The sequence below is a fragment of the Panthera pardus genome, unplaced genomic scaffold (assembly GCF_024362965.1).
Source record: "Panthera pardus isolate Hobbes unplaced genomic scaffold, ASM2436296v1 HiC_scaffold_13, whole genome shotgun sequence".
Classification (NCBI taxonomy): domain Eukaryota; kingdom Metazoa; phylum Chordata; class Mammalia; order Carnivora; family Felidae; genus Panthera; species Panthera pardus.
Genome location: NW_026526688.1, coordinates 149,026,856 through 149,049,428, shown reverse-complemented (window position 1 = coordinate 149,049,428; position 22,573 = coordinate 149,026,856). Strand labels below are relative to the sequence as shown.

At 37.2% G+C, this 22,573-nt stretch overlaps 1 protein-coding gene across 2 annotated transcripts in view; it reads left to right on the top strand.

Annotated features, from left to right (window-relative positions):
• Positions 1-333: 333 nt before the first annotated feature.
• Positions 334-22,573, top strand: part of LOC109278196 (UDP-glucuronosyltransferase 2A2-like) — a 48,658-nt gene continuing 26,418 nt past the window's right edge. The window contains exon 1 of one of the 2 annotated variants that reach the window (XM_019468321.2): positions 334-442. Coding sequence is in view for 1 of the 2 variants with exons in the window: in XM_019468299.2 (XP_019323844.2) it covers positions 21,770-22,490 (721 nt within the window). In the remaining variant the exon portion in view is untranslated. Of the gene's footprint in view, positions 443-21,690; positions 22,491-22,573 lie in introns of those variants that run through there. The other variant, XM_019468299.2, reaches the window with a different exon arrangement.

Here is a 22,573-nt window from a genome sequence, read left to right as displayed (position 1 = left end):
TTCATGGGTTCAGGCCCTAAGTCCAGCTCTGGATGCGCTGACAGTGCGGAGCCTGCTTGGGATTCGCTCTCTCTGCCCCTCCCTTGCTTGCTCACTGGGGCACTCTTTCAAAATAAACAAACTTAAAAAGAAAAACAAAAAGACTTCTAAAGTTTAGATAATGTATGTGTGTTGAATAAATTTACCTAACCCTTGTAAAACTTTTTACTTCCTTTCAAATCCTTCCAGTTTTTTAGTCTCAGTTTCTCCACTGAGAAACTGCAACCACTGTTTTGTTTTGTTTTGTTTTGTTTTGTTTTTTTAAGAGACAGTGTCACTTGTGTCTTCATTTTTAAGATCAGGACATTGGTTCTTCTATCCTTCCACCTACCTCTCTACCTCCATTTACCTCCTGCCTTTACCTAACTACTCTAAAATACGCTGCTGCTTTTACATTTTCAAGGTTAGTGACATTTGTATTGCTTTGTAAGCATAAAGTTTCTGTCTTTATAGTTTGATTCTTAACAGTCAATAAATACAGTTTTCTTTGCTTTGTATATTGCAACTATTACTCCAAAGCCAAATAATACCGTTTACTTCTTTACATGTTCCATGTTGTGACACCCATGCTACTGAATGGTTAATATTCCTAGGGTAAATTTTAATTGGATTTCTTTTCTTTCCCTGCCCCCATCTTTCTCCCTTCTTCCTTTTTCCTCTTTCTTCACCTCTTTTCTTCCTCCTCCTCCTCAGCACCCCCACCCCATAATTTTCTTCATCATGTCCTCACTTTTTTCCAGTTTCTCAGTCGTCTTTTTCACTCATTTTTAACTAAGTCTTCTGCGAGCCATGTGTCATCCTTTTCCAACTTGATGGTGCCTACACTTGGCACAGCAGTTCCCCTGTGAGTCCACCGTTCGGTGGTTCCAGTTTCTTTTTTGTTCCTTGGATTAGAGTTTTGTTTTATTGAGGTAAATTCACATAACTGCCTGAGAAAGTATAATAGTCATTAGTGCTGTATAGCATGTATTTTTCTCCCCTGCACATACCACCCAACTTCTAGGCACACTGTAGGTTTGTATAGTTCTGCTGCCTAAAAGTTAACTTGCTTTCAAGTTTAACTTTTCAGTGAAAAGCCTCTTTTCCTGTCTGAGAGTCACTAGAAGTGTTCCAGATAGTGGCAGTTCTGTCAGTCTGGTTTCTAGAATGAGGGTTATTTGACACAGAACTCTCAATATAACTGCAGTGGACATATAACATGAGAGAGAAATACACCTTTATTGGTTTAAGCCTGGAAGAGTTTTGAGTGATTATTGCAGCATAACCTAGTATATCCTGATGGACGTCAGAAAGATATGAGTGTAACTCCTAAAATATTTCAAATTATATTATTTTCTGAATACTTGATAGTTAATTTGGAGAGATGTAAAATTCTATGTTAAAAATCCATTTCCTTCTGGAATATAAAGACATTGTTATGTTGTCCTCTTGCATTTCTTGTTGCTGATGATATGCTGATGGCAGTGCAATTCCTATTCCTTTGCTGGTCATCAAAATTTTCCTCCTCTCAAATCTTTTAGGATCTTCCATTTATCCTCGTTTAAAATTTCATAGTAATGAATATTTTATGCATCCAGCTTGGCTCTCCATTGGCTGTTTCTTTTTGAAGATTACATACATGTCTGTGTTCTGGAAAACTTCATTGTGTTGGTTTGCTAATAATTTGCTGCTTTTTATTTTCTCAGTTCTTTTTTTCTTCATTTGATCTTAGTTGGACCTCTACTTTATTAATAACTCACTTTATCTCATTTCTCACATTTTCTGTCATCTTTGTTTTTTGTTTATATATTCTAAGAGATTTCCTTATATTATGTTCCAACATACCTTTTGTTTTCACCTATTTCAATTTCAGCCACTGTGTTTTTTTCTCTTCTAAGAATGTGTCTCTTAGCTTAGTTACCCCAGAAAGCTGCAGTTAAGAAAAGGACTTGCATGTTAGTGTTTTGTTTCTAGAACTGATTCCATGAAATAGGAGTGTAGGACAAGGAAAGTGACATAAGGAAGGAGGGAAAGTCAGTACCAGGGTATGTTACCCGCCTGGTCAGTACTGTGGTGAGTTGGTTTCTATCCTCCTGGGACCATTTCAGGTGGTATGTAGAATGCTTCTTAGATTAATTAGGCCACCTAAAAAATAGTAGAGGAAGGAGAGAATGTATTATTGGCTCTTGTCCCCCATTTGTCAAGGTTGGTGTAAGGTGCCAGTAACTCTCTGCCGTATTTGGATGCATGTGGTCAACATAGCTGCTCATAGACGTCCCACAGTCACATCAGAGAAACTCCGGGGCAGAAAGCAAGATTGTTCAGGACCACTGGCTAGTGTCTGGTTATCTCTTTAAGGAAGTTGGTTTGAGTATGGCAGTGGCTGAAGGATGGTTGGGGAGTAGAAAGCAGTGGAGAGGTGAGGTAGGGCAAAATGAGTGATAACTATAGTCCACATTTTGCAATGCGCATATCCCTTGGTGCCCTCTATTGAGTACAGTTAGTTACAGTGTTTCAATATGGTGGCCAAGTTCATTCCCCTTTACCAAAGGGAATTAGTGGGAACAGGGTTTGGTCCTAGCTACTGCAGCTGGCCCTGAAGGAATAATAAAGTATCTATCATCCTCCTCCCCTTTTACAAATTTCTTGTTTCCTTCTCTCTGGGCCTGCAGTTTGGCTGTTCTGAACTGTTAGTCTGATGGGATGACATGAGCCTTCATCCCCAAGTTACCTTAGCATTCTTCGATCATGGTTGCTGCAGGTAAACTCGTAAGAGTTATCATTAGGCAATGATTTCTACCACTCTGAATTTTAGGCACTCCTCTACATCTCCTGGGTCTTGGAAAAATCTGTTTTTCCTACCATGTAACTGTGATCCTAATCAGGGTAATTGTCAAAGTTAGTTGTTCCCACTAATAATAACTATTTTCTTTGCCCATTGTCCCACTGATATGAGGAGTCCAAAATGAGCAAGTCATAGCTTTAGGTGAGTGGAAACCTTACTGTGTCCTCTGATAGAAATTTCTCTACCAACCTACCCCCAGAAACAGAACCCAGAAGAATCTGGGAGATTCAGTATTTTCAGGCTTTTTCCCCTCACCCCAAGTCTCCCAGGGTTTCATTCTTTTTCTGTCTAGGTCCTGACTCTCGCACAGGAGGGCTGTTGAAGTTGTGAGTTGAGTCTCCTTTGTAGCTCTGCTACCTTTGCAATTCTAAACTGCTTTTCTGCTGCTTCAGAAGAAAAGAGTCTAAACACTCCCAATGAGAACTTCTGACTTTGACAGCATGTTTTGATTTGATGTTTATTTAAACTGACGCTGTCATTTTTTTTACAAGGCATAGAAAACTGTTAACAAAAGCCATTTTCTCTCCATATACTATTTAATTACCATTGTGTCCATACTGTCCATAAATCAGTACTTTACCATCTCCCAATTCTTTACTCCCCTGTGTGAATCATAAGTTGTTGATTTCATTGAGTTCTAGAAGTTATCACTCATGTTATAGTTATTGCTCATGTCATCAGCAATGAGATTGTTATTGCCAGTTACAAGTTAATTGTCCAATTCCCAAGTCTTATTTTGTGGCTCTGCTCTTATTTCCAGTTCTGTTACAGACTGTCTCAGTCTGTGTTCTCCTTGAAAACAGAGCTTGAAATGAGGATCAGAATGTAGTAGTTTATTTTGAGAAATCCAAGGGTTATAGGAGTAGGGAACAGGGGAAGGTAAACCAGGAAAGTCCAGAGAAAGGAGGAAAGTACAATACCAAGCTGATCATCACTGTGAACAATTGGGACTTAATCCAGCCGGGACCCGACTACCTGAAGTATAGGCGAGCACTCCTACTGAACATACTGCAATTATATACATGTGAGTGCTAGGTGAGGTTCTTCAGCAGTATGCAGTGGTGCCAAAGAAGTCATAGTGCAGAAGCTAAGAGATCTATGCTGTTAGGTTACAACTGTGCAGAAGCTCCTTGCCACAGCAAAAACTGGAGGAGAAAAATGGGCTGAAGAGATATGAGGTGGGGCATAAGAGGTGTGAAATATATGAGTCCTCCCTTTTTTCTGTTCTGTTTTACAGTATCTTATTTATATGGATGAAATATTTTGGATATCTATATTTGCTAAAACAGTTAACCTTTCGTTTTTTAAAGTTATCCTTTTTCACTGTGTCCTGAGGGTCTGTGTGTGTGTGTGTGTGTGTGTGTGTATGTGTGTGCGTGTGTGCGCATGCATTTTGACTCACAGGGATCTCTTTGCACCAGTGAAGGACTTGTTAACTGGCTAGTTTTTTTTTTTTATTTGAGATTTTTATTTTTGACTGATGTTGACTTTTATGCTAAATATGTGTATATTACTACACATTACTAAGTACTATAAATGTCAAAATGAAAAAGGCTTTACTTGTATGTGGTACATTGATTCTGGTTACGTTATTTCATCTTGGACTGTTTATTTCATTTCCTTTAGAAGAGGACTCTTAATTTTTTTGTGGTCGGTGCGGGGGGTGGGGGGGGGGCGGGGATTAAGGAGGGTAGAAGTGTATGGACCACAAGTGTAAGTGTCTAGAAGCTGATATGTATATATATTTTTTCCTGTACCAGTATCTAGTCGTGGATCATATGTTGCATTTAGTTATCATACCTCCTTAGTCTCTTTTAATCTGAGATAATTCTTTGGGGTGTTTGTTGTTGTTTTGTTTTGTTTTTGTCTTTCTTAATTTTAACACTGTTGATGAGTTATTGGCCAGTTATTTTATAGAATGACTTTCAGCTTAGGTTTGTTGGATGTTTCTTTATGATTAAATTCCAGTTGTGCATTTTTGGCAAGAATATGACAGAAGTGATATGCTCTTTTCATTATGATTTTCATGACTCATATGATGTTAATGTATCTCATTAATGGTAAAATTAGCTCTGATCACTTGATTAAGATGATGTTTGCAGGTTTCTGCACTATAAAGTTACAATTTTTCCTTTTGAAATTAAGTATTTTGTGAGGAGATACCTTGAAACTGTGTAAATATCCTGTTTGTCATCATACTTTTGCCCTCTATTTTTAGTATCCATTAATTATTAATTGGAATTAGAACATAAGGAAGAGCTTCCCCTTTCCTTTATTTATTTTTGTTTCTGTCAGTATAGATTTATGGGTATTTGATTTATCCTATGGAGTTTAATCCAAAACTATCATTATTAATTTTTTACACTCAAATTATTCCAGATTTGATTCATCGGAGCCCTCTCCAGTTGCTCACTACCCTTTTGATGTGTTCCCATTGTTTAATGTACTTCAAGATGATTCATGCTCATCTTGTAGTTTTTCTTGCCTTGAATTAAAATCAGTCATTTGTCCAGGAAGCCGTGGTTCCTATTTTTGAGGAGTAATATACAGAAATTAAGATCTGGGTTGTAGGTGTGCTCATTGTTGCTGGGATGTTACTGTTTCTAGGCCCTTCTTAGAGTTGAGAAAAATATGTGTGCAGTATAACGTTTATTGGCTGTTCAAGAGAATAGAAACATTTTGATCATTCTAATAAAAAGGCAGGAAAAAGAGAATGCGGTGAGAAAAAACATGGTAATTAAATGTTAAATTGTTACAGGTAAGTGCAAACTAGTATTTTAATGTAGTTGCTTTCATTTTCATTTAATGTATTACTTTTACATTAATTTAAGTATGAATCAAGTAAACTCATCTATTAAGAAAGATTGTTTAATCCACCTTTTATTTTTGTTTAAAATGAAAATAACTAACACAGAATGACCTTGAATTGTTTTATATATGTGTCTGTATTTAGCCAGTACTAACTGAAAATTAATGTAATGCTATTAATATCAAAGTAGAATAAAAGATGCACAGTATGAAATGTAATAAAGAAAAACATTTCTATGGATAGAAGTAATTCACTAAGAATTAACAAATAAGAAAAATTGTAAGATTTCAGTATACCTCGGAAACCAGTAAATCAAGCAAACAATAAATTAGTATGAAAATTGTTTTTGTAACAAAAGTTGAAAGTTGATTTTTTTAAAAAATTCATTTTTTTATTTTGAGAGAGAGAGGGGGTGGGGCAGGGGCAGGGAGTGAGAGAGAGAAAGAATCCCAAGCAGGCTCCATGTTGTTAGTGCAAAGCCCAACGTGGGGCATGATCTTTCGACTACTAGATCAAGACCTAAGCTGATACATAGAGTCAGATGTTCAACCTACTGAGCCACCCAGGCGCTCCAGAAGTTGAGTATTTTGGCAAAACAAGTAACAAGATTCATCAGTTGAATTCGGGAGCTCAAAGGAAGTATGTACATTCTTTTCAAGTGCAGATGAAAAATTTTGTAAAATTGAACTTAGACATGGTCACAGATAAAACCTCAACAAATTCTAACGTGTCTATGTAAAACAACTCTTGGCTATAGTGCAAGAAAATTTTAAAACATCATTAATTAAAAGGAATTTCCTTCTCCCAAACATGTACATTAAGAGTTCTATTCAGTGTAGTGGACTGAGTTGATTTTAATGGACTCCATGCTTTTCCACTTCTGCTTCAATCGCATGCATATACATCCTGAAGAAAAGACAACATAGAACAACATACACAGCCAAGTATGAAACCACGAAAGGATATCCACCGATTGTTAGGTTTAATAAAAGGAAATTCCATGAATAGATGCTTGTAGGAAGTATAAAAAAGTGGTTTTGGGGGAGAATAAAAAAAACTTTTGGGGCGCCTGGGTGGCTCAGTCGGTTAAGCGTCCGACTTCGGCTCAGGTCAAGATCTCACAGTTCGTGAGTTCGAGCCCCGCGTCAGGCTCTGTGCTAACAGCTCAGAGCCTGGAGCCTGCTTCACATTCTGTGTCTCCCTCTCTCTCTGCCCCTTCCTTGCTCATGCTGTGTCTCTCTCTGTCTCAAAAATAAATAAACATTAAAAAAAAATTAAAAAAAATTTTTTAAAAAGGTAAGTGCCTTAACAATAGGCATCAAAATTTACACTATCTGTAGAGTGCAGTGACTTCAGGCTAAAAAAGTTAAATTATAATGAAATTGGTGATCACGTTAAGCTGCAGCAAAGGAGGTCAGAAAAAAACATTCTGAATGGATGCTTTCACAATCCAGGACATGTGCAGTGAGTGTTTGCAGAGATCAGTACCTATTGAAGATTAATTCATGAAAACCACATGAGATAACAACTATACAAAATAGGATGATTTGCACCTAAAGATTGTAGACAGAGAAAAAAAGTGTTTAGACATGAAAGGGTAAGTTAATATAAGAATGGAATGAGTTGAGAAAGATATATAAAATAACCATTCCAAAATTCTAGAAATCAGAAATTCATTTATTATATGAAATTTAATATTGTATGAAGTGAAACTGAACTGAATGGATGAATAGAAGAGCGAACAAGATCAGCTGTAGATGGAATTAGTGAATTTTCTGTTTTCCTGACTGAACCTTGACTGATAGAGCCCCCTAGACCTAAAGACTCTAGGAATTTACAGTAAACTGATTAAAATAGAGGTGTTACATGCTGACCGCCTACATTAGAGCTCTGATGGTTACCTGTTGTATTTCTAAGGCTTTTTTGTTTCTAATTGTTCTCCTGGCATTGATCACCTATCCTATATTTTATTGAAGCATCTGGGATTGATTTCAGTGTCTTTGCCTCAATTAGAAAATTTTTTTTAAATAATTTTTTTAATGTTTTATTTATTGTTGAGAGACAGCACAAGTGGGGGAAGGGCAGAGCAAGACAGAGACAGAGGATCTGAAGTGGGCTCTGCACTGACAGCAGCGAGCCTGATGTGGGGCTCGAACTCAGCCATGAGATCATGACCTGAGCCAAAGTCCGACACTCAGTAGACCGAGCCGCCCTCATTTTTTTATTTTTTATTTTTTATTTAAAAAAAAAAAAATTTTTTTAACGTTTATTTATTTTTGAGACAGAGACAGAGCATGAACTGGGGAGGGTCAGAGAGAGGGAGACACAGAATCAGAAGCAGGCTCCAGGCTCTGAGCCATCAGCCCAGAGCCCGACGTGGGGCTCGAACTCACGGACCGTTAGATCATGACCCGAGCTGAAGTCGGCCACTTAACCAACTGAGCCACCCAGGCGCCCCTCATTTTTTTTTTTTTTTTTTTTTTTTTTTTAAGAAAGAGAGAGATTGAGTGCACAAGTGGGGGAGAGAGAGAGAATGAATGAGAATCTTAAGCAGGCTCCACACTCAGTGCGTGGAGCTCCCTGATGTGGTGCTTGATCACACAACCCTGGGATTGTGACCTGAGCCAAAACAGAGTCAGACAGTAAATTAACTGAGCGACCCAGGTGTCCCCTTGCCCCAGTTTTTATTTCATTCCATTCTGACTCTCAAAACCTGCATGTCCTCATTATGATTGATCAGTCATAGCTCCAAAGTTCATCTCTGACTTAGTATTTCTAATTGTTGCTAGTTTATGTGATCTTATTTTTGATCGTATAATCAATCTTTGTTTTTTTGCCACTCTGGGCCCTGTCATCCATGACCCCAGAATTCTATATTTTTTAGATTAAGTTTACCCTTTGCAACTTGTCTTCACCAAAGAAGAGTCAGTAGAAAAAACACCACAGTAGACAATGTGTGCAGTACGTGCAAACAACAATAAACCTGAAGAGACAAAAAACATACAAAAAGATGGCCAATTAAACCCAATAAACTGCATTTCCATATGTTTTGCATTGGTAAAATAAATATCCACCATAGGAGAAGCACCAAATAACTGGTTACTCTAGAGCTGGTCTGATGGCTCTTTCAACAGATTGGTGATGGGTGCAGAGATGAAGGTTTACACATGGCCTAACAGAATGACTCCCTCTAACTATGACTGGGCTACTACTACTGATACAAAGAATCTAGCCTGCTCATATGTCCACTTGGATTATACTTCTGGAGATAATGGGGCTGAAGATTCAGTGGGCCTCCTTCATGCTTATCTTTGTCAGGGCTTCATATAACCCCCATTTCACAGACTTCACTTTAAAATTATTCATCTGAGTTGTATCATGGTGCAGTACCCAAAGGTACAGAATCTTTGGGATGCTAAAAAATGAGAAATTTGAAATATCTGCCGTGCCAGTTTTCAGTTTATTGTGTCTCAGCTTCAGATTCAGCTTTGTGATCTTGAATCTGGACCCTGTAAACATTTCTTCTTTGCTAACTGGATAAATGTCAAGCTTCACCAGTAGAGGTCCCTGGAGTGACTTTTATTATTATCTGGTAATTTTTGTGAATATTATTGGATTTTAAGAACATATATTTTTAAAAATGTACTTAAAAATTCTAAAGATACTTTTAAAAATATAAGAAATTTTAATATTTGTATTACTTATTTGTATTACTTATCCTTTAATAGATACTGCATTCTATATGGAAATTAAAACTCCTACACAGTTCCTGATGTAGATGGACCCATCTTCCCTGTGTTATTTTCAAGATTAACTTCATAATCACTTGATTTTTGTCTTTGACCTCTATGTTGCTTACAAAATTCTGACTGTAAGCTGTATATTTGAAATAAACAGTATTAACACAGAGATTATAAAGATGAAAAAGTTACATCAATCCTGTCATTCTGTGTAACCGCTTGGAGTTTTTGTGTTTAAATCTTTTTGGACAACATAGACATTTGGAAGCTGTTAGGATTGATCTTGAAGAAACAACCACATGGATAGTATTGTAGTTTTTGCAATGTATAATGGGATTTTTGTGATTCTGTTCAATGTATCTTTATGTTCACGTCTTTTCCTAACTCTATGTATATATATTGCTTTATGTGAAACTGCAAAATTAAAGTGAATAGAGGATTCTTTGATCATGTATAATTGGACATAGGTTTATGTATCTGATTATATGGTCTAAGAATTGCAAAGATCAATTTTTTTTAGAATAAAACTATTTATTACATTTTAATATAGTCAAAACACATGTTTAAAAATTACACAATTAAAAACATTTTTAATTTCTGAATGCAATTATAACAATGACATAAAATTATTTTATTATTAAAGTGATTTTTGGTAATAACATTATACACTGTATGATGAATATATTGTTAAAACTTTACCTTGTATACTACAAATATACTACCTAACCCATTTTCTGTTATTTTTGGTGTGGTTTACAGGTATTATTTTCAGCGTAGATTTTACTTAAATTCCATGTTTTTAAGCCACTGTAGTCAACTTATAAAAATTACTTATCAAGCTAAAATACAGTGGAATAAAATTACACTTAAAGTAATTTAATTCCCTTAACACAAATTATTAATATGTATGCAAATATAAAGAATAGGTGCTTAACTCAAGGACAATGTAAATAAAAGCAATTTTGCTTGTGCTTTAGGTTTGCTTTATATTCAAGTCCTTTGGGAATACTGCCAGAAATGCTGTTTCCCACAAGGGTTACAACACTTAGGAGAAAATAATTACAGTTAATTTAGATTTTGACTGTTCGCACTTTTATTTTTATTTGAACAAAACTGTTGGTAAAGCCTTCTATTTAACCATTATTCTAGATTTATAAAACTGGATCTTTTAGAGATTATGTTAAAGGCATCCAAATTGGTCTATAAAATACTAGCTTATCTTCTTACCAGAGAAGGCTCCAAGGAAGCCTGGTATTATTAAATACCTTTCTGGTATTTAATTTCTAAGTGATTAAAGCTTTGAAAATTGTTGTTGCAGAGCAGAAAACATTAAAATATTTTCAGTTTCACTGATGCTTTTATCCACATTTACATCCAGCACTTAGATACATTGTGATATGCACAGTTATCACAGGGACAGTTTGCATTATTTATGTGGCTTTTAGTTTATAATGAGGTTAATTATGCACAAATGCATAATATATACAGGAATGTAGGTGCATTTGCAACAATGCTGACTATACCTCATTTCCACCTGAAAGACAATGACAAGTATTATGAAGTAAAAAAAATCTAAGAGAAAGTACTTCTACTTGAAACAGAAAACACTTAAGATACGGTGTTCTATACATAATCTGAATTTTTAATGAGATAGTTCGTATTCATGTAGTTTCTCAACAATCTGTAAGCAAACTCTAACCTCCAGTATGTTTTAAAGTACCTGTCATTTCCATAAGAGCAAAAAGGCCTGAGAAAAAAATGTTGGGTATTATACCATGAATGAGGCATTATAGAGGGGGCCTTGAAATTATGTCTACTAGAGTGGGGGGAAATCTTTTCACACACTATTTCTCAATTATAGTAGTTACTTTGCAACAAAAAACCGTATTTTTATATTTTTTAATTTTATTAAAAAAAAATTTTTTTTTAACATTTATTTATTTTTGAGACAGAGAGAGACAGAGCATGAATGGGGGAGGGTCAGAGAGATAGAGGGAGACACAGAATCCGAAACAGGCTCCATCTTCTGAGCTGTCAGCACAGAGCCTGACGCGGGGCTCCAACTCACGGACCGCGAGATGGTGACCTGAGCCGAAGTCGGACGCTTAACCCACTAAGCCACCCAGGCGCCCCTAATTTTATTTTTTAAAATTTACATCCAAATTAGCATATAGTGCAACAGTGATTTCAGAGTAGATTCCTTAGTGCCCCTTAGCCATTTAGCCCATCCCCCCTCCCGCAACCCCTCCAGTAACCCTCTGTTTGTTCTCCATATTTATGAGTCTTTTCTGTTTTGTCCCCCTCCCTGTTTTTATATCATTTTTTTCCCCTCCCTTATGTTCATCTGTTTCGTTTCTTAAAGTCCTCATATGAGTGAAGTCATATGATTTTTGTCTTTCTCTGACTAATTTCACTTAGCATAATACTCTCCCGGTCCATCCATGCAGTTGCAAATGGCAAGATTTTATTCATTTTGAGCCGAGTAATACTCCATTGTATGTGTATATATATACGTATATATGTGTATATATATATATGTATATATGTGTGTATATATGTATATATGTGTATATGTGTATATATGTGTATATGTATATATGTGTGTATATATATATGTGTGTGTATATATATATATATGTGTATATATATATACCAACTCTTCTTTATCCATTCATCCATCGATGGACATTTGGGCTCTTTGCATACTTTGGCTATTGTTGATAGTGCTGCTGTGAACATTGGGGTGCATATGCCCCTTCGAAATAGCACCCCTGTATCCCTTGGATAAATAACTAGTAGTGCGATTGCTGGGTCATAGGATAGTTCTATAATTTTTTTTTTTTTAATTTTTTTTTTTAACGTTTTATTTATTTTTGAGACAGAGAGAGACACAGCATGAACGGGGGAGGGGCAGAGAGAGAGGGAGACACAGAATCGGAAGCAAGCTCCAGGCTCTGAGCCATCAGCCCAGAGCCCGACACGGGGCTCGAACTCGCGGACTGCGAGATCGTGACCTGAGCTGAAGTCGGACGCTTAACCGACTGAGCCACCCAGGCGCCCCAGTTCTATAATTTTTTGAGAAACCCCAATACTGTTTTCCAGAGTGGCTATGCCACTTTGCCTTCCCACCAGCAGTGCAAAAGAGATCCTCTTTCTCAGCATCCTCACCACATCTGTTGTTGCCTGAGATGTTAATGTTAGCCATTCTGACAGGTATGAGGTGGTATCTCATCGTGATTTTGGTTTGTATTTCACTGATGAGTGATGTTGAGCATTTTTCATGTGTCAGTTGGCCATCTGGATGTCTTCTTTGGAGAAGTGCTATTCATGTCTTTTGCCCATTTCTTCACTGGATTATTTGTTTTTTGGGTGTTGAGGTTGATAAGTTCTTTAGAGATTTTGGATACTAACCCTTTATCTGATATGTCATTTGCAAATATCTTCTCCCATTCTGTCAGTTGCCTTTTAGTTTTGCTGATTGTTTCCTTTGCTGTGCAGAAGCTTTTTATTTTGATGAGGTCCCAGTAGTTCATTTTTGCTTTTGTTTCCCTTGCCTCCGGAGACGTGTTGAGGAAGAAGTTGCTGCGGCCAAGGTCAAAGAGGTTTTTGCCTGCTTTCTCCTGGAGGATTTTGATGGCTTCCTGTCTTACATTGAGGTCTTTCACCCATTTTGAGTTTATTTTTGTGTATGGTGTAAGAAAGTGGTCCAGGTTTATTCTTCTGCATGTCGCTGTCCAGTTTTCCCAGCACCACTTGCTGAAGAGACTGTCTTTATTCCATTGGATATTCTTTCCTTCTTTGTCAAAGATTAGTTGGCCATACATTTGTGGGTCCATTTCTGGGTTCTGTATTCTGTTTCATTGGTCTGAGTGTCTGTTTTTGTGCCAGTACCATACTCTCTTGATGAATACAGCTTTGTAGTATAGCTTGAAGTCTGGGATTGTGATGCCTCCTGCTTTGGTTTTCTTTTTCAAGCTTGCTTTGGCTATTCAGGGTCTTTTCTGGTTCCATAGAAATTTTAGGATTATTTGTTCTAGCTCTGTGAAGAATTCTGGTGTTACTTTCATAGGGATTGCGTTGAATATGTAGATTGCTTTGGGTAGTATCGACATTTTAACAATGTTTGTTCTTCCTATCTAGGAGCATGGAATCTTTTTCCTTTTTTTGTGTGTGTCTTCAATTTCTTTCATAAGCTTTCTATAGTTTTCAGTGTATAGATTTTTCACCCCTTTGGTTAGATTTATTCCTAGGTATTTTATGGGTTTTGGTGCAACTGTAAATGGGATTGATTCCTGGATTTCTCTTTCTGTTGCTTCATGGTTCGTGAATAGGAATGCAACTGATTTCTGTGCATTGATTTTATATCCTGCAACGTTGCTGAATTCATGAATCAATTCTAGCAGTTTTTTGGTGGCATCTTTTGGGTTTTCCATATAGAGTATCATATCATCTGCGAAGAGTGAAAGGTTGACCTCCTCCTGGGCGATTTGGATGCCTTTTATTTCTTTGTGTTGTCTGATTGCAGAGGCTAAGACTTCCAACACCATGTTGAATAACAGTGGCAAGAGTGGACATCACTGTCTTGTTCCTAACCTTAGGGGGAAAGCTCTCAGTTTTTCCCCATTGAGGATGATATTAGTGTTGGGTCGTTCATATATGGCTTTTATGATCTCGAGGTACGCTCCTTCTGTCCCTACTTTCTTGAGGGTTTTTATCAAGAAAGGATGCTGTATTTTGTCAAATGCTTTCTCTGCATCTATTGAGAGGGTCATATGGTTCTCGTCCTTTCTTCTATTGATGTGATGAATCACGTTAATTGTTTTGTGGATATTGAACTAGCCCTGCATCCCAGGTATAAATCCCACTTGGTCGTGGTGAATAATTTTTTTAATGTATTGTTGGATCCGGTTGGCTAATAACTTGTTGAGGATTTTTGCATCCATGTTCATCAGGGAAATTGATCTCTAGTTCTTTTTAGTGGGGGTTTCTGTCTCCTTTTGGAATCAAGGTAATGCTGGCCTTATAGCAAGAGTTTGGAATTTTTCCTTCCATTTCTATTTTTTAGAACAGCTTCAAGAGAATAGGTGTTAACTCTTCCTTAAATGTTTGGTAGAATTCCCATGGAAACCCATCTGGCCCTGGACTCTTGTTTTTTGGCAGATTTTTGATTACTAATTCAGTTTCCTTATTGGTTACGGGTCTGTTCAAATTTTCTATTTCTTCCTGTTTCAGTTTTGGTAGTGTATATGTTTCTAGGAATTTGTCCATTTCTTCCAGATTGCCCATTGTATTGACATATAATTGCTCATAATATTCTCTTATTGTTTGTATTTCTGCTGTGTTGGTTGTGATCTCTCCTTTTTCATTCTTGATTTTATTTATTTGGGTCCTTTCCTTTTTCTTTGTGATCAAACTGGCTAGTGGTTTACCAATTTTGTTAATTCAAAGAACCAGCTTCTCGTTTCATTGATCGTTTCTGCTATTTTTTTGGTTTTGATAGCATTAATTTCTGCTGTAATCTTTATTATTTCATGTGTTCTGCTGGTTTTGGGTTTTATTTGTTGTTCTTTTTGCAGCTCCTTAAGGCGTAAGGTTAGGTTGTGTATCTGAGATCTTTCTTCCTTCTTTAGGAAGGCCTGAATTGCTGTATACTTTTCTCTTATGACCGCCTGTACTGCATCCCAGAGGTTTTGGGTTGTGGTGTTTTCATTGGCTTCCATATACTTTTTAATTTCCTCTTTAATTTCTTGGTTGGCCCATTCATACTTTAGAAGGATGTTCTTTAGTCTCCAAGTGTTTGTTACCTTTCCAAATTTTTTCTTGTTGTTGATTTCAAGTTTTAGGGTGTTGTGGTCTGAAAATATGCATGGTATGATCTCGATCTTTTTGTGCTTGCTGAGGGCTGATTTATGTCCTAGTACATGGTCTATTCTGGAGAACGTTCCATGTGCACTGGAGAAGAATGTATATTATGCTGCTTTAGGATGAAATATTCTGAATATATCTGTTAAGTCCATCTGGTCCAGTGTGTCATTCAAAGTCATTGTTTCCTTGTTGACTTTTTGATTAGATGATCTGTCCATTGCTGTGAGTGGGGTGTTGAAGTCTCCTACTATTAGGGTATTACTACTGATGAGTTTCTTTATGTTTGTGATTAATTGATGTATATCTTTGGGTGCTCTCACATTTGGTGCATAAATGTTTACAGTTGTTAGGTCTTCTTAGTTATAGAGCCCTTGATTATGATATAATGCCCTTCTGCATCTCTTGATACCGTCTTTATTTTAAAGTCTAGATTGTCTGATAGAAGTATGGCTAACTTCGGCTTTCTTTTGTTGACCATTAGCATGATAGATGGTTCTCCATCTCCTTATTTTCAATGTGAAGGTGTCTTTAGGTCTAAGGTGGGTCTCTTGTAAACAGCATATAGATGGATCTTGTTTTCTTACTGTTTTATTACCCTATGTCTTTTGGTTGAGCATTTAGTCCATTGATGTTTAGAGTGAGTACTGAAAGATATGAACTTATTGCCATTATGATGCATGTAGAGTTGGAGTTTCTGGTGGTGTTCTCTGGTCCTTTCTAATCTTTGTTGCTTTTGGTATTTATGTATGTATGTATGTATTTTCTATATATTTTCATCTTTTCTCCCTTTAGAGAGTCTCCCTTAAAATTTCTTGCAGGGCTGGTTTAGTGGTCACAAACTCCTTTAATTTTTGTTTGGGAAACTTTTTATCTCTCCTATTTTGAATGACAGCCTTGCTGGATAAAGAATTCTTGAGTACATACTTTTCTGATTCAGCACATTGAATATATCCTGCCACTCCTTTCTGGCCTGCCAAGTTTCTGTGGATAGGTCTGCTGTAAATCTGATTTGTCTTCCCTTGTTTAGGGACTTTTTTTTTTCCCTTGCTGCTTTCATGATTCTCTCCTTGCCTGAGTATTTTGTTTAATTGACTATAATATGCCTTGTTGATGGTTGGTTTTTGTTGAATCTGATGGGGGTCCTCTGTGTTTCCTGGATTTTGATGTCTGTGTCTTTCCCCAGGTTAGGAAAGTTTTCCACTATGATTTGTTCACATAACCCTTCTACCCCTATTTCTCCTCTTCCTCCTTTGGGACCCTGATGATTCTGATGTTGTTCCTTTTTAATGAGTCACTGATTTCTCTAATTCTTAAATCGTGCTCTTTTGTCTTAATCGTCCCCTTTTTTTCTGCTTCATTATTCTCTATAAGTTTGTCCTATATTGCTGATTCTCTGTTCTGCCTCATCCATCCTTTCTGCTGCTGCATCGTCCATGATTGCAGCTCAGTTACAGCATTTTTAATTTCATTCTGGCTATTTTTTACTTCTTTTATCTCTGTAGAAAGGGATTCTAATTTATTTTTGACTCTAGCTAGTATTCTTATTATCACAATTCTAAATTCTGGTTCAGACATCTTGCTTGTATCTGTGTTGGTTAAATCCCTGGCTGTTGTTTCTTCCTGCACTTTCTTTTGGGGTGACTTCCTTCGTTTTGTCATTTTGAAGGGAGAATAGGAATTAATGAGGTAGAAAAATTAAAATGAAAAAATGAAAATTAAAAAATATGAAAGCTAAAAAATAAACACACACACAGAAAATCTAATAAATGGTGCTAGATCCTAGGTGTGTTTTGTTCTGGGTGTTGATAGTGATTAGACAGAGAAAAAAGGGGGGGGGGGAAAGGAAATCATTTGAGATTTTGAAAGAGTGAATACACTGAAGTAGACTAAAATGAGATGATGGGAGTAAAATAGAATTTGAAAAAATTTACACAAAAGTGAAGAATATAGTAGAAAAAAATTAAAAATATTTTTAATAAAAACTAAAAATAAAAATGAATTTTTTCTTTCTGTATTCAAGAAAAAGGAAAATGAAAAAGAAATGATTGAAAATTTGAAAAAGTGAATAAATGCACTGTAGTTGATTAAAATAAAATAATGGAAGTAAAATAGAATTTGAAAAAATTTACATAAAATCAAAAAATATAGTAAAAAAATTAAAGGAAAATATTTTTAATAGAAATTGAACGTAGAAATGAATTTCTCTTTCTGCATTCAAGAAAAAGAATAGAAACAAAAAAGAAAAAAAAAAGAAATCGTTTGAAAATTTGAAAAGGTGAATACACTGAAGAAGACTAAAATAAAATGATGGAAGTAAGAGAGTTTGAAAAAATTTACACAAAAGTAAAAAATATAGTAACGAAATTAAAAATATTAAAAATTGAAAATAAAAATGAATTTTTCTCTTTCTGTATTCAAGAAAAAGAAAAATAGTGTAAAGAGAAAAAAAGAAAGAAAATTGAATAGATGGACCTACAGATTGAAATAGGAGTGAAATTACTTCGTTTTCCCATAGAAGTCAGACTATGTATGTAGCGCTTTATAGTCCATAAACTAAGTAGGTGGTGAGACTTGTGTTCTTGAAGAACGAGGTTGGCCCCGTTGGGCGGGGCTCATTGTAACGGCTCCGTTCTCCACTAGATGGCACTGCTAGTCCACGGGGGTGGATTGTTGTGGTGCTCGTAGGTGTGTATGCGCATGCGCAGGAGAGGTGAAAATGATGTCACACAGCTACCCAGTCTCTAGTATCATATCTATGTTCTCCCCGATCAGCAATTGCGCACTTGTCCTCTCTCTTCAGCTTTCATCTGCTCCCTGCTTTTTCACTCTTCATGACCAGGCCCCACCCAGGCAGTACCTCTCTCCCAAGTTTTGTATCAAATACGGCTTTTTACCCTGGTCTCTTACTTCTGAAGGACTGTGGCTTTGACCCGTTCTGCCCCTCTGGGAGGGTCTCACTGAGCAATGGCCAAAAGCTGGCTGCACCCAGGAACACTTGTGGGACCCTGCTGCTGCCCGTGCCCCGAGACTGTGGCAGGTGCCTGCCTGCCCCATAAAAAGTTTGCGAGATAGTGTAGCAGCAGCTTTTCAGGGATTATGGAAAATCACAACACATATCTGTCACCAGGCTTCACCCTTAACGACCTTGTTCCAGCACCAGCGAATGTGGCTGTTTTCTGGGGTCTGCTGCGACCGGTGGCTTCAGTAGTCTCCACCAAATGTCCTTCCAGCAGTGGAACTGATTTTCCCCGTGTGGCCTGAGAACCTCCCGGACCCCACTCTGTTCCTGGCGATTCACCCTTCTCACCAGAGCACCGCCAGGTATCGAGCTGTGGAGTTGCAGACTTTGCGCTCCCCTTGTTTACAGTCTTAATGGAATTTAAACCCTCTCCTTTCTCCTTTCTCCTTTTCCCTTTTTAGTTTAGTCCCTGCAGCTGTTTCTAATTTTCCACTTTCTCTCCAGCTGCTTTTGGGGAGGGGTACTTTTCCCGTATTCCTCCCCCTCCCAAGTCTCCATCCTCTCTCTGCCTGCAAAAGTGGCTCCCTGCCCTCCACTGGCTTCTCTCTCCCCCAAGTTCACCTCCTTCGTGCCACATACCTGCTGAATTCTGTGGTTCAGGTTGTGCAGATTGTTGTGTTAATCCTCCAATTAGATTTTTAGGTGTATAGGATGGTTTAGTGTTGGTCTGGCTGTATTTCATGGACGCGAGACACACAAAAAACTTCCATGCTGTTCTGCCATCTTGGCTCCTCCAATATCTCAATAACTTGTATTTGAGTTCCCAGATTCTTCTGCTTCATAGAGTATGCTGTTGATGATCTGTATTCATTTTTTCATTTCATTCATTATATTCTTCAGACCCAATATTTCTGTTTGTTTGGTCCTCATATAAGCAAAATATCCTCTTTAATTTTTTTCTAACTTTATCTTTGGCTCATTTTTTTATGATTTCTATCTGTATTGAAACTCCCATTGTGTACATATATTGTTTTTCTGATTTCATTGATTTTTCTGTGTTCTCTTAAGCTTACTCTGCTTCCTTAGAACAATCTAATTTGTACTTTTTGCAGGCAATTCACAGATTTGCATTTCTTTGTGTTCTTTGGTGGTGTCATATTTCCTTGACTCTTCTTGTTCCTTGAAGTCTTGTGTCAGTTTTCACATTAAAGAAGTGATCATTCCCTCCAGGGTTTGCTGACTGGCTCTGGGGGAGAAAAACACCTTCACCCGTCAGTCCCACTAGCTTTATCAGTCCTTTTCTATGGATGTCTGCTCCTTACTTCTTGTTCCCTCTTGAGGGGATGTCTTCAGATTGTATGACTTATCCTAACCCACAAAAACAGACCTAGTGTTGAGAGCTTCCCATTCATTTTCCCTAGGGCAGAGCCCTGAAATGTTTAAGTTTGTGTAAACTCTCCCAATCCCACAGATTCAGGCCAGCCTTTTTCACTTGCCCAAAAGCTGTCTACAAAGGCTTAGTCTCACCACAATGGGGTCATGCACCTTGAGCTATCAAAGGTAATAGGAGTGAGGTACATGCAGTGTTGGGGACAACTGTGGGCCTAGCTGGGGAAGGGAGGTGTGAAGATGAGATGTCCCCAAAAGCTGGTAGGCAGGCTTACTGATGGAGTCCATAATTCTTGCTGATATCACTTCAGAAAACAATTGCTAATAATCAAACAGCTCAAAGAAAGCTGATGTGGATGGAGGAATAAAGTAGAATAACATAAGATTAGAATATCAGTCAGGATTCATGGGTCCATTTCAGAGAATACAGATTTTAACATACACGAAAAAGAGAGTTAACATATTTTACCCAAGACTGACATTCTCTGAAATAAACTTTTTGAAAGTCAGGAAAGTTTCTTTGTATAAAGCGGGTTATGAGAGTGTAAAAATGAAAGTAGGGATGTTAGAAAACTATTGCAGTAAATCCAAGTTGGATATGAAAATGGCTAGGTTTAAAGTGATAATAACAACTGACAGAGAAGAACAGATCAATATATAACTTGGGAGTAGAACTTATAGATACGGTGATCAATTGAATAATTGCTCAATCCTGTTTTTTATTAGTCAGATATTCTTATGATATTGGAAATGATAATGTTATTATGATATATTTCTTACTAATTCCTTGTATAAAATCAATTTTTTTTAAGAAAAAATTTTTTATTTTTTTGAGAGGGAGAGAAAGAGAGACAGAGCACAAGTAGGGAAGGGGCAGAGAGAGAGGGAGACACAGAATCGAAAGCAGCCTCAGGCTCAGAGCTGTCAGCACAGGGTCCCATGTGGGGCTCGAATCCATGGGCTGTGAAATCATGACCTGAGCTGAGGTCAGACTCAACCGACTGAGCCACCCAGGTGCCCCTAAAATCAACTTTTTAAGCAAAAGGATTATTGATAAAGTTATTGTCCTAAATATCATTGGACCCATTTCTACATGGGGTGGTGGTTTCCAGGTGTAGGGATCCAAGCAAAAAAAAGAAAATAGAATTTTACATTATAAAAAGTTTGTTAGAACAAGAAAGTAAAGAAAATAGAATTGAGTGTGATGGAAGGAAGAATAAGATTATTAAGGTATCTTCTTCATGACTTGCCTTTATTCTGTTTCTTTTCAACATAATATGAATCTGATCTAGAATCAGAACTTGAATTCATATATGAAGTAATAGCAAAAGAAAAAAAATATTTTTTCTCTTAAAGATAGATGTGATTTGGCAGAAAGGGCACTGAATTCAGCATGAGAACATTTGGATTTAAATTTTCTCCCTGCCCTAATGCCTCTGGCACGTATACTCTGCTTCTGGAAGTAGGTGATAACCTCTTTCCTCTAGAATTCCTAGCAGAGTTGTCCGTAAGAAAAATACTACACAGACCATTCTGTTCAAAGGAACTTAAGATACCAGAGAAAAAGTTACCAAAATACCCAGCCTTAATTGAATATGCTTCACATGGTGATGGATTTTAACATCATTTAGAATTTATTCTCAATTTGTGTTTAAGCCTTTTTGTTTTCATATCCTCTAAAAGAAGTTTTAAAACTCTCATTCTATTTTCTACCTAACTCATTTCGTTGTTTGTATTGATTAAAAACATTTTTTTAATGTTTGTTTATTTTTGAGGGGGAGGGAGAGAGAGAACACGCACTCACACGAGTGGAGGAGGGGCAGAGAGAGGGAGACACAGAATCTGAAGTGGGCTCCAGGCTCTGAGGGGTCAGCACAGATCCTGATGCATGGCTCAAATTCATGAATCACTAGATCATGACCTGAGCCAAAGTTGGATGCCTAACCGACTGAGCCACCCAGGCGCCCCAACTGTATTGATTTTTTTTAAAACAAAACAGCTGCATTTGGTAAAACCAACTATGTACTCCAAAGTTCAGCTCAACCTACTATAAATTGATTGAGAAAGTCATGAAAGAGATCTGTGGGATTGTGAACTTCATGAACTTGGTTTAAGCCTCGGTTTAGTTAGAGCAAGAGTTGATCATGAGGACTGTAAAAGGTTTCTGGGTTCTTTTCATGCTGCATCTGTATTTCTTCGACTCTGGAAGGACTGGGAAAATACTTGTGTGGCCCTTGGATTTTAGTCACTGGATTAATTTAAAAGTTATCCTGGATCAACTCCAGCTTCGTGGGCATGAAGTAACTGTCCTGGTACCTTCACCAAGTTATCTGTTTGATCATACCAAGATTCCCTTTAATGTGGAGATCCTTCAACTTCCAGTAACTAAAGAAACTCTCATGGAAGAGTTCAGTGGTATTCTCTATGATATTTCCTTTGAGGTGCCAAAACTTTCATGGTGGAGCATGCAAGGAAAACTGACAGAACTTGTCTACAGGTTTTCTAGGACAGCCAAAAGAATGTGTGAGAGTGCTATCACAAATAAGGAGTTACTCAGCAGGCTACAAGCAGCTAAGTTTGATATCTGTTTAGCTGATCCCTTAAGCTTTTGTGGGGAATTGTTGGCTGAGCTCCTCAATATTCCATTTATGTACTCTTTTCGATTTTCTTATGGGAATGTCATTGAGAGACTGTGTGCTCAGCTTCCTATCCCTTCTTCATATGTTCCTGGCATCACATCGGGACTGACAGACCGCATGACTTTTGTACAGAGACTAGAGAATTGGTTACTGTACATAGTGACTGATATTATGTTTTTATATTTTGTATTTCCGGAATGGGATGACTATTACAGCAAGGCTTTAGGTAAGATATATTTGCATGCATTAAAGATTCTTACTTCATAAGAAAAAGGGTGCCTGGGTGGCTGAGTTGGTTAAACATCTGAC